General features: G+C 42.3%; 2 protein-coding genes across 7 annotated transcripts in view; one reads left to right on the top strand and one right to left on the bottom strand.

Annotated features, from left to right (window-relative positions):
* SH3D19 (SH3 domain containing 19) overlaps positions 1–12,245 on the top strand; it is a 171,171-nt gene that overhangs the window by 46,771 nt on the left and 112,155 nt on the right. The gene's annotated exons all lie outside the window — the stretch shown is intronic.
* Positions 5,223–12,225, bottom strand: LOC112933443 (serine protease 27-like). Of its 3 annotated transcripts, none has more exons than XM_072724813.1 (8): positions 12,056–12,225; positions 9,455–9,977; positions 9,276–9,314; positions 8,953–9,112; positions 7,202–7,476; positions 6,241–6,404; positions 5,788–6,042; positions 5,223–5,503 (listed from the first exon to the last, which is right to left on the bottom strand). In XM_072724813.1, the coding sequence occupies exons 2-7, from the start codon at positions 9,504–9,506 to the stop codon at positions 5,797–5,799; spliced, it is 936 nt and encodes a 311-aa protein (XP_072580914.1). In that variant the 5' UTR covers positions 9,507–9,977; positions 12,056–12,225; the 3' UTR covers positions 5,223–5,503; positions 5,788–5,796. The 3 variants fall into 3 exon arrangements, with proteins under 3 accessions (XP_072580914.1, XP_072580915.1, XP_072580916.1); XM_072724814.1 differs by having other exon boundaries at positions 5,223–5,500; positions 12,056–12,209; XM_072724815.1 differs by having other exon boundaries at positions 5,369–5,503; positions 9,455–9,577; positions 12,056–12,163.

Genomic DNA, 12,245 nt, shown 5'->3' with positions numbered 1-12,245 from the left:
ATCCCCTGATCTCAAATTCTTTACAGATGTAACATTGAATTATGCATTGCCTATTTATCTATTTCTCTTCATTTATTTACCTTTGTGTATGCCCCAGTTATCCCTCTATAAATATTTTCTTATTTTTGGTGTAGCAATCAAGAAACATGTTGGTTTGCTTTTTACTGCTCCCTTTCTTCTCCGAAGATAAGGAAGTGCCAAGGAATTGGAAGCAAGAGAGTAGGTGATAGTGGCACTCCAGAGACTTTCCTGAAGACAGCTCTTTTAGCTTCCTGCCTTTCTTATCATGCTGTCTTTAGGTCTTAGATTCTAATACCCCATTAAAATCTGTAAATACCTCTGTTCTACACAATGACTGTTAGTTTGGAAAATGACAATGTGGTAGTAGTGGTAGGAACTTTATTACTTGTCCTGTGGCTGTGGCCAACTTAGAACTTTTCCATCTTTGCAAAATGAGAGTAGTAATACCCTACAAGATTTTTGTAAAAATGAAATGAGATAAAGTGAAAGTACTTAGCTTGGATTTGGCTTATTTAAGGATGCAATAATAAATGGTAGCTGGTGTTTTTGTTATTGTTATTGAACTAATATCTCTATTTTAAGTATTAACTTAATTCTGGACAAATAGGTCATCTTGGTGACGGCTTAGATTAATGTCGATGGTGCCTATAGATAAGAATTTCTCAGCATTGGCTCTGTTGGTGTTTTGGGCCATCTGATTATTTATTGTGAGGTGCTATCCTGTGTATTACAGGATGTTAAGCAGCATCTCTGGCCTTTATTTTACTGGATGTCAGGAGAACTACCCATCTCCAGTTGGGACAAACAAGATTGTCTCCAGACATTACCAAATGTCCCCTGGGGAGCAGAATGACCCTCAGTTGAGAACCACTGCTGTAGAGCAAGAATGCCCCTTCAGGGATGCAGTCTTCACTTAAGCACCCTAAGAATAAAATAGGGACAGCAGTAGATTTGCAAGTTTTGTAGCTTTTTGTCTGTATTTCCAGCAAGGGCAGATGGATTCCATTGTTTCTTTTCTAATTCAACCCATTTATTATGTTGGAAAATGAATCAATCCCCTTATAAAACAATCTTTTAAAGAATAATTGAAAAAAAAAAGAATAATTGATTACTCTGGCACTCTGCCTTTTCTGTCACCTTGCAACAATAGACCAAGGCCTATGGTCTTAGTTCTTGGACTTCACAAGACATTTTTAGTCCCACTTTAGTTCCACTAACCAGTATGTCCTAGAACTAATCCATGTACTTGGCATCCATTATGTCAGGGCCAAGCCCGGAACAGCCTTTTAGAGATACCTTTTCCTCTTCCCAGCTCTTTGCCTTATTGGCTAGTAATCTGTAGTTTCCTGCACTCACCTTCTCCACAGGGACAGATCCTGCTCTGAGCTCCATCCCACTTGTGCAGGACCCTATTGCTTGCTGATCAGCCAGTCCTTCTTTGCAAGAGCTGGTCTTGTTCTTTTGATAACTAAGAGAAAAAAAATTCCCTTTTTCTATTTGTTTACTTGCACTCATACTAAAGGAATTCTTCCCGTGGTTTTAACAACTGGTTTTCTATAGTCTAAAGCTCTCATTTTGTTTCTCAGAAAATAAAATTTGATCCTTTCTGTTTGTAAGTCACTCTGTTAGATGCTGCTAGAAGGTCAAGAAGATGAACAGGATAGCTGTTTCTGTTCTCAAGGCTGTTCTGATCTATTCAGAAGAAGTAAAGCTGTGTATACCCAAATAATTACAAATGGAACTAGGAGTTTAAAAAGTACCAATAACTAGAACCAAAGAGCAGTGTTACTTTGGCATAGTATAAAGATGAACCTTTAGTGTTGAGCCTTCTAACAGTGAGTAGAGGTAATCTGGTATGGTGGAAAGAGCCAGATCTTTTGAGTCAGGTAAATCTTTTTAATCAAATATTAGCTGTGTGATCTTTGGCAAGTTACTTAACCTCTCTCAGCCTCAGTTGTGGGTTTTTTTGTGTGTGTATTTTTATTTGTGAAAACAGGATAAATAATCCCTTCTTAAATTGTTAGGACTAAGTAAGATAATATTTAAAGTGATCAGAGGGTACCTGGGTGACATAGACAATTAAATGTCTGACTCTTGGCTTCAGTTTAGGTTGCAATCTTGGGGTCATGAGATAGCAAGCCCCGAGTCAGGCTCATGCTCAGCACAGAGTCTGCTTGGGACTCCCTCTTCCTCTCCCTCTGCCCCCTCCCACCTCCCCACCTCCCCCATCACACTTGCTCTGTCTCTCTAAAATGAATAAATCTTCAAAAAATATAAAATGATCAGCATATTAGCCAATACAGAGGAGGCAGAAAGTAAATATATAAATTCCTGCTACAGAGATGAGATAAAGATGTCATGTCACCCAGAGAGTCCACTAAGGCAGATCTTTCCCAGGCAAGTCCTCTCAATTTAGGCTCTGGGCCTTTAGCTTTTTAGCTTCATAAATTTAAGGTTTCTCAGAGCACTGATACTACGTCAAATTCAAGAGACTGACTCACTAAATTTTAAGAGACGTGTGTATGAGCCAACATGCTTATTTGCATTGAGGACTATTCACTTCCATTATTTGGAATTTTCATTTTTCCCAATCAGGGCATATCTTCTTGATTTTGAGTAAGGACAGATTAGTAAATGGGTGATGGTTTGAAGACACTTAAGATCTGAGTAAATGGAAGTGGTTAATCTCTGTGAGCATTCCACTTATTAGAGTGAAATATCCCTTCTTTACAAAAACTGGGTGAAAGAGCACTTCTCCATAACAAAACTTATTTTTCTAAATAAATGTGACATTTATATTCATCAGATTCAGAGTCTCTTTCCCTTTGACAGCTTAGGGCCTGATGAACATGTGTAGTTATTTGGCCTTTGCTTCCTTGGATTCCATGCTGACCTTACCCCTTTCGAGTACAGATTCCCTTCAGTCAGTGGCTAATGCTTTTGATTAGATTTAAACTTCTCATTTATGATTTCATGCCTCTTATGTTGCTTTGAGATTATACATAGATCTCCAAGTTCACCTTATTCCTAAAATACATAAAGGCATGTATTTGCTGAAACTTTGGGGGATTCTTTTTACAAATAATTATCTCACTCCATCTCATGCATTATATGTAGGTTTTCCTGTTAAGTTTCAGTTTTAGAGGATTCTAAAAAAAAATGGGGTGAGATGGTGCCCTATGGTGAAAACCATTGTCCATTCCTCTGCTGCTGTGTGAAGAAGTATAAGGATCCACTGGGTCTGTTAAATAAGCAGGCTTATTATGGCTTGATTTGAGAGTTGAATTAGATAATTGTAAGGTACTTTTCAACTATTTTATTTCAGGATTCTGAAACCTTTTATCTCCTTGTTGGATTTCTTGGCTCTAGTATCTGGATCCATCATCTTTTCTCACAGTTATCTTTTTTTACTTATTTAGAATCTCACATGTTTATTGAGTTTATCTTTTGTTAATTTTGTTATATTAATATGTCCTTGTTTGCCATTCTGTAGTGGTGTCATCTAAAAGATCTCTTGAGGAAAGCTTGTTAACATGAATAGTGTCCCTTTGAGAATAAATTGTAATAATTCTTTGAATCCTGCTTATATTTCATATCATTTTTACATTTAGGAGATTAATTTTTTCAAAGTTCTTACCATTTTCATATGTATGGGAAGCTTTCTAATGCCCCAGATTTGATTTCCTTATTTTTATGTAATTATCTTTGCAGTTATTAATGAATATCTTCCTTTTATATTATTTTATTGGTATTTATTGAAATTTGGTCAAGGGGTGTCCACTTTGCTGTTGTTCATTCCACTGTCTTGCCAAAACTTCTTCAAAAAAAATTTTTTTTTACTATTATTTGCCTAGTAATACAGAGGATCCTGTAATTATTTTAATCAATTTCTTATGAAATCCATACATTAACTCAGCATTGGCCAGTGTCAGATTCCATGTTCTTAACCACTCTTTGTATACCTGCCCAGGAAAAGGCAGGGATAAAGCAACCATACATTAATTACCTGAGTCATGTTCTTAGGCCACTCTTTAGTCAGGAAACTGTGACTTGGCTATCTCTCTAATAAACACATTCCCTTAACCCCACTACACCTAAGACTACAACTATGAGGGGCTTTCAGTGGGTGGAGTTAACCGGAGACTCAGAAGGCATTCCCTCTGAATATCTCTATTTAAACTCCCCATCCATCCATTTATTTAATCCTTGACTACTAAACGTTAGTCAGTTTTAGCTTCCTTGCTCCTTAGCCCACACCCTTCCCTGACTCTACCTATAGAAGGCAACCTTTAAGATCCATGGCCCCAGTGATCCTTGCCTCCTGATATTCATAACTTGGGACTCACTGTTTTAAAGACTAGAATATGACAGGAGCACCCGTGTGGCTTAGTCCATTGAACATTGAACTCTTGATCTCAGCTCAGGTCTTGATCTCAGAGCATGAGTTCAGATCTCTCATTGGATTCCACATTGGGTATAGAGAAATTTAAAAAAAAATAAAGGCTAGAATACAGTAGAAGTAATGAGATGTCAGTTTTAAGATTAGGTTGTGAAAAGACCATGACTTCCATCTTGGGTGCTCTCTTTTACTTTATCTTGGCTCATTCACTCTGGGGGAAGCCAGCTGCCATGAAGCAGCCCTACAGAGAGGCCTGTGTGAGTGACCTTAGAAGCAGATCCTCTGAAGCCTACCACAGACCAGTGAATGAGCTTGACAGCAGCTCCTTTTCTAATTGAGCTTTGAGATGACTGCAGCTGATACAGCACCTGCCCCTCAAAAAACCCTGAGCCAGAACTACTTGGCTAAGCCCTCCCTGATTACTGACCCCAGAAGCTGTGAGATAATCAGTGTTTAAGTTTTTTCAGCTCTTAAGTTTTGGGGTGATTTGTTGCACAGAAATAACTAATACACTGCCCTTAGCTCCTCTCTCTTGCTGTGTTTCAACTAAAACCTAATCTTTTGAGTCCTTGCTTTTTCTTCAGAACCCAGTCTAGGCCCATATTGGATGATTTTCATCTGGAATTCAGCAAGAGCAAAATTATTAACCTCTTTGGACTCCACAGTTTCTTCATCTGTAGAATGTGGGATTGGTTGGGCCAGGTGATTTCCAGATCTTTTTCAGCCCTAAAGTTCTGTGCTTTTGGATTTCCCCAGGCACTGTCTCCAGTTTCATCAAAAGAATGAATATGAGAAATAACAGTTGGAATCAACCAAACTTTATTAACACTGGAGATCTTTCCAAGTTGACTTGTGGATAAAAAACAACAGACAGATGAGGCTTATGGTGATTAGCCAAAAGTAGCAGAATTGCATCTGTCTTACTAAATCTTCAAAATCTCTCATCAAAATCATCAACTTCTAGGGGCATCTGAGTGGCTCTATCGGTTGGTTGAGTGTCTAACTCTTGATCTCAGCTCATGTCTTGATTCAGAGTCATGAGTTCAAGCCCTGTTTTAGGCTCCATACTGGGCATGGAACCTACTTAAAAAACAAAAAACAAAAGCCATCAACTTATAGAATTTCCTCCTTTTCTTTTTTTCTCATTTTTTTTTTTTTTTAGATTTTATTTATTTATTCATGATAGAAAGAGAGAGAGAGGCAGAGACAGAAGCAGGCTCCATGCCAGGAGCCCGACGTGGGACTAGATCCCAGGACTCCAGGATTGCGCCCTGGGCCAAAGGCAGGCGCTAAACTGCTGAGCCACCCAGGGATCCCCCTTTTTTTTTTCTCATTCTTAATTGTTACTTAACTCTGGTCATACTAACCTCAGCCAGTTAGGATAGCCCCAGGAAAATGAGAGGTAGAAGCATTATAAGAAGGAGCCCAGAGAAGTCTGGTCTGAGGACAGCAGAAAAGTCAGTATGTGAAATGGCTGACTTCTCAATCCAAGATTTGTAGAAACTGATGTTTGTATATATTCCAGGCTCACTGGTTAGAATGCAGTTTGAGCCCCAGCTGATCACTCCTGCCAGGACCCAGAAATCTTCCACTCTACACGTCAGGGGATCTCCTCTACTGCCCTGTGGAGAGAAGAAAGATGACTAGGCCAAGCACAGGGCAAAAAGAATAACTCCCAGTAGTTTAGTTGACAACTGTGGAGTTAGGGCCTGTCCAGGCACTGCTAAATTGACCCAGGGATTCTGAAGATAAAAGAGACGTGGAATAATCATGTGGGAAAGGGAAAGGCTCTGGAAGGTGCCTACAGGATGGATTCTTACAATACACTGATCCTTCTGCCCCACTGGGAGCTCAGAGCAGATCATGGCTTCACTGATGTTGGGCTTGATTCCATAGAAGTTTGCTTTCTGAAAGTAGTCACTGCATGTCTGGAGATCAATAAGGGGCACTTTCAGCTCCCTCAGTATATAAGATGGCTTCATATCTGTAAGATCAAAAAGAATCAGAGCCGTCTTAAGATACTAGGAAGCAACTTTCAGCTAGGGATACAGATTTCAGGCTTCTCATTTTCGGGTATAGCTGTGATTTTAAATATTCTGCCTCCGGATCAGATGGCACTCTGCTTTCCAGTTTGGGAAACAGCCTAAGGGCCGAGCACTCTGGGTCTGAACAAGGCCGGAGGCATTTGCTCCCACTCAGATGCCACAAATAACAGAAAATCTTGTGATTCAGGAAAACCCAAAACAATGAGTGATGCAGCCAGAATTCACTTGTTTGCAAGGCTTGCACTATCCTGTGATCGTCTATAGACAATGAAGAGGTAGATCTAACGTACTCTGAAGAATAAAGACTTTTGGCTCAGGAATACTCTCCTCATCTGACTTGAGACTTCCTGACCAGCCTTACCTTTTTGAATACATCTTCATGCCTGCGTCCCCTCTCCATCTAACCACACTCACACCCAGGTACAGAGGGAGAGCTTAGATTACATCTCAGATGGAGAGCTACCTTCTCTCTAAGCTCATTGTCTTGTCCTTCTCACTTTTAAGATCTTAGCACTATTGCTAAACAAGAGCAAAAGCAGCTAGAAATAAGCAAGAGAGATTATAGCGGAAGTGTGAAAGCAAAGGGGAAGCCGTAAGGTCAAGGAGAATTTGTCTGTGGCATCTCAGCTTAATTGCCTGGAGAGGTCAATAAATCTGGTATCAGGGCTGGGATAGAGCGCGGGGGCAGAGAATATCAGTTAAGGAAACAGAGCTCAGAAACTCTACTTATCCTCACGTTGGTGTACTCCAGAATAGCCCCATCCAGTCACCCAGCAGGAGGTTGAGTTTTTGAGCTGGACTGCAGACGAGGGAAGGCAGATGGGCAGGACAACAGGGGTAAAAGACACTGGGTGGGCCAGTTCGGCCACAGCGATGGCACTAGTCGTGTTTCCCTGGAAGTCAGAGTAAGGGATAATCCTGGACACAGGAATTATCGTCATTTTGGAGGCTGGGCGGCCAGAGACCTGAAGTGACCCCACCAATACACTGTATTTTCTGGTGTCCTTGGACCTGAGAAGAGAAGCAGAGTTAGGGAGCATGAGTTTCTCCTGACTCTCACGGAGTGCCACAGCAGGGTCTGTAGTAGTGGAGGTTGCATTTTCCCTCTGACTCTTAAGCATCTGTTCCTTCACTAAGCATTGAGCATTTTCTGAGAACACAAATGAGACTTAGACATGATCTGGCCCTCATAGGGCGTTTGGGTTGTGTACATGCATCGGCGTGTTTGTGTGCACCGTGAATGTATGTTGGGGGGGGGGGGGGAGGGGTCGCTGAGGAAGGGAAGGAAAGAAGACAGGCAACAGAATTTAACAAGTACAGCATTTTAAACTGTGATGAATACTATGAATAAAGCAGGATTTTTAGGTTAAAGAGTTAAGGATAGGAAAAGAGTTTTTAGATTGAGCAATCAGGAAAGATCTCACAGAAGAGATACATTCTCAACAGAGTCCCAAATGAGAAGAGTCTGCCAGGAGAAAAGCTATCAGGAAGAGCATTTCAGATAGAGGGAACAGACTATGCAAAGCCTTGAAGGTGAGAAAGAGCTTGGCAGTTTTTAGGAATTGAAATAAACCTGGAGTAGAATGGGATAAGGTGGGAAAAATAAGCAGATAACTGGTGATGTATAGCTTATAGGCCACAGTGAGCGATCTGGTTTTTATTACAGGTTGCCTGGGCAGCCACTGAAGGATTTTAAGGAGGGAGTGACATGATCTCACCTCTTTTTGAAAAATCACTTTGTAATGTATATGAAAGTAGCAAAGCCTACCATTGCAGTGGTCTGGGGACAGCTACGCTCGAGTCAGAGTATACTTTGGAAGTAAAACTGACAGAATCGGTATATGCAGTAGATACGGAGGATGAGGGAGAGCGGGGCTTCATACTTCTGAGTATGGCTTGAGCAACTGCTTATGTTGTTGGGCGAGGCAGGGAAGATAGAAGTAGGTTTGGGGATGTTGATGGTGGTGGTGAAATTGTAGCTTTGTTTTGATCATGTTACCTTTGAGGTACCGTGAGACTTCCACCTAGAAATGCAGCAGAACTAGAGTTTGGGGCTAGTGATGTAAAGGCGGGTGTTACCAGCAAATATATGACATTTTAAATCATAGAAGAGGATGAGGTCATCTGGGGAGAGCAACAAGGGCTCAAGATTGTGCATCCAGAGTGGTCTGAAGATGTGGCATGCTCTAAAGGGAGGGGCCCTCCCTGGGGAATATCTCCTTGGGTAGAGACTTATTTGAGGAGGACAGGGGAATAACTTTTCAGGCATCCATTTCAATCAAGATGATTGTCAAATATGAAGATGCCTGAAATCTTATGAGTAGTTGCATTGAACTGAGAGCTAGGGCAGGAAACATTTGGACCCACTTCTAAGGCACAGTGTACTGTATCCGGCAATGCAAGATAGACTCCTGTTCAACCGTAGCCCAGGGGTTCCAGTCACCCGAGTCCCCTGATGGGTCTCCCTGAAGCAAGGCCAGCACTCACCGGAAGCAGCTTGCCACTGTGAGCACCCACTGCTCTGAGATGAGGGTGGCTGCACAGATGTGCAGCAAGCCCTTGCGGATGCTGACCTGCCAGGGCCACTGCCCCACGTTGGCCTCCCTGCCAGAGGCAATGCCAGATGAGACTGCGGGCCGCCCACAGACTGCCAACAAAGAAGAGAAAGACATGGGAGATGTGCCCGGAAACCTGCCCCTCTGCCCCCTCCCCTCGTGCTTATTTCTCAAACTGATGTCCTCTCTTCAACTTGACACAAATTCCCTTCCGTTGGTCCATGCAGGCATGCTGCCCTGGCTGGAGCCTCTTACTTGAGTTCAGGAGAGTCTCTGGTTCCCCCTCATTGGTGCCTAGGGAGAGAAAAGGGGGTATGTGGAGACACCCACGTGAGTTCTTGTTGCTGAAGGAGGGCCACGGCCCATGCCCTGTGCAGCTTCTCCTGGGCTGGAGCCCCCCCACCCCCAGGATTCTCCTCACCCCAGGAACACACCTGAGGTCCCCAGCAGAAGGGGCAGCAAGAAGATATAACCAGCAGCGCCCATGTCTTTTTCCTCAGAATCACCACTTTTCTTTCTGAACTCAGGCTTCTAAGGAGGGGCTGGCTGGGGAGCAGCTGGGGAAGGGGGGGCAGGACCAGCTTCACCTGGATGGTTTCCTCTGCTGATTCAACCCCTCCTCTCCTTTGGTTTTCACACAGGCCAGACACTGAAGGGACCAGGCTTCCAAAGTGCAGCTGCAGGACCCAGCAGGGAGGAGCTGGGGCCAGAGGCGCCCCCTGCTGTGCTGGAGAGCTGGCCGGCTGGGCTCAGGCAGTGCAGTGACCTCGGTGTGAGACAAGGCCGGGTTCACAGTCCTCCCTCTGTCCAGCCTGCCACGTCTCAGGGACTTGCCCTAGTTGCTCTCATATAATTATTCCCTGGCCAAAGGTGAACCAACCCGGGGAACATCCCTGAGCTTCAGTCTCAAAGGGCTGTCTGTGCCCTAAGTCCTTGGCCTCTTGAACAGTGACAGAACTGATGAGAGAAAATAAAGGAGAGGAAATAAGTCTGTCAGTTAGCTGACCAGTATTTTCTACTCTGTCTCTCCCTTCTTTGTGTCACTCTCTTCCTGTTGTAATTTGCCCTTTGCCTTCCTCAGTCAGCAAATATTTATTAGCTCTTGATCGTGTACAAGGTATTGTGCTAAATGTAGAGCAGAATCTATAAAGAAGCATGAATTATGGGGGCTGCCTGCCTTCAAGTTGTTGGCAATCTAGATGGAGAGAAGTGGAATAAGGAAATAACTCAGGAGCTTTTTGTTAATGATTGGTGTCCTGTTCATTAAAAAATGGGAGCAGGCGCCTCTGAAATCTAAATGAACGTGGATAAGGCACATAACCCAGTGCTGAGCAAATGTTGGTTGCTGTTTTTAAAATAGCGTGGTGAGGATGATGATACTGATGACCATGACAAAATTATTAAGATCCTTTAATTCCAGAGCTGGTACTTGGCACAGGAAGGCATCATGGGTACAATAAAAATGAGCAGGATTAGAAGGCCTTATGGAAATCGGGGGAAGATTATACTTCTAAAAAATCAAGAATGGGATTGTTAAAATTGAGAATTAATTTAACTTGAAACTTTCTAGAGACCAAAGAAAAAAGGATGAGCTACATAACTCATGTCATCTGAAGCATATTAATAAGCATAATAAGCAAGCTCTTTAGTCAGGAGGTAACTTCTTCCCTCTTGGCAATAAATCCAGTGAGTTTGTTATAATATGATAGAAAGTACGGGGGCAAATGTAACAAGCAGTTTGCTAGAGGATTGAGAAACACACGTTGGTTTTTATATTCTCTGAATACGTGCTAATGCCATCCTTTTGAATCAGGACTAAGGCATTTCTGTGAAGAACTAAACTAACTTAAATGAATTATTTATACTTCTTGTTATGTAACTTGAAACAAAAGTAGAATTTGGAGAAGATGCGTCTTTCTTTCATGTACCAGTTTTTCCAGCTGTGCTTTGGTGAGGTCTATATTTTCTAGACACCCTTCAGATTGTCTTGACATTTATTGACATTTTATTTTCCTGACTAAGGAACCCAGCTTGCATTTCTGCCTCTGAGAGCCTGTCTCAGCTTTGTTTAGTTATGGGCTGGAGGAGGGCAAGGGGGGGTGGGGAAGCACGACACAATTCCAAAACTGAATAGAAGTACCAAAGATCTCTACATACAAAGTCTCATCTCTCCTCTTTAGAAGGGAATGGATAAAGCCTGCCGATCCCCCACCTCACGGCAGAAACCCCAGACAACTTCTCTCCTCCCTGTTGTCTGGGGTTTCTGCCTGTGGGGTGCGGGAGAGGCAGGGGATGTCTCAAGCCCCAACCCCCCTGGGTCTTAGAGCTGAGCTTTTGAAGTCTGGTACCTTGGGTGCCTGGCCCTGGGTGAAATGGATAGAAAGCAAAAATTATTTTAGCCATAATACCCAGAATTCAGATACTAAATTAGGATGCTAATATGTATAATTAATAATGTAGACAGAGTACAAACTCTAGAGAGAAGGGCAGTTTAGAGTCTTTGTTATAATTCAAGTTGTCCTTCTAGTTTACAAAGAGAATAAACTATTGTCTAGAAATGTTAATTTCTAAATAGTTTCGCGTGTGATCAGTTATAGAAGCTTGACAGTATTTTACATTTGCATAACATTTTCCTCCACACAATGACTGTGAGGGTTTTCATTTCAGTTTCATAGATGAGGAAACTGGGGACCTTGGAGGTTAAATGACTTAATTATTTGTATTACTGTGCACTAGCAAAACTGGGAATTGCTTCTGTTTCCTAGTCTACTATAGTAGTCCTCCTCCTTTACCCTGGGGGATGTGTTTTGAGATCCCCATTGGAGACCTGAAACCACAGATAGTACCAAACCATATATGCACTGTTTTTTCCTATACATACATTCCTAGGATAAAGTTTAGTTTATACATTAGGCACAGTAGGAGATTACCCACAATACCTAATAATAAATAGAACAATTATAACACTATGCTATAATGAAAGTTATGAGAGTGTGGCTTCTCTCTCTCAAAATACCTTATTGTACTGTACCCACCTTCTTCTTGTGATGCTGTGAGATGATAAAATTGCTGGGTGCCTGGGTGCTCAGCTGTTTAAGTGTCTGCCTTTGGCTCAGTTCATGATCTGGGGTCCTGGGATTGAGTCCCACATCGGGCTCCCTGCTCAGCAGGGAGTCTGCTTCTCCCTTTGCTCTTCCCCCTCCCTGCTGTGATTGATCTCTCTCT

The sequence above is a fragment of the Vulpes vulpes genome, chromosome 10 (assembly GCF_048418805.1).
Source record: "Vulpes vulpes isolate BD-2025 chromosome 10, VulVul3, whole genome shotgun sequence".
NCBI classification, from domain to species: Eukaryota; Metazoa; Chordata; class Mammalia; order Carnivora; family Canidae; genus Vulpes; species Vulpes vulpes.
This window is presented reverse-complemented; position numbering and strand designations above follow the sequence as displayed.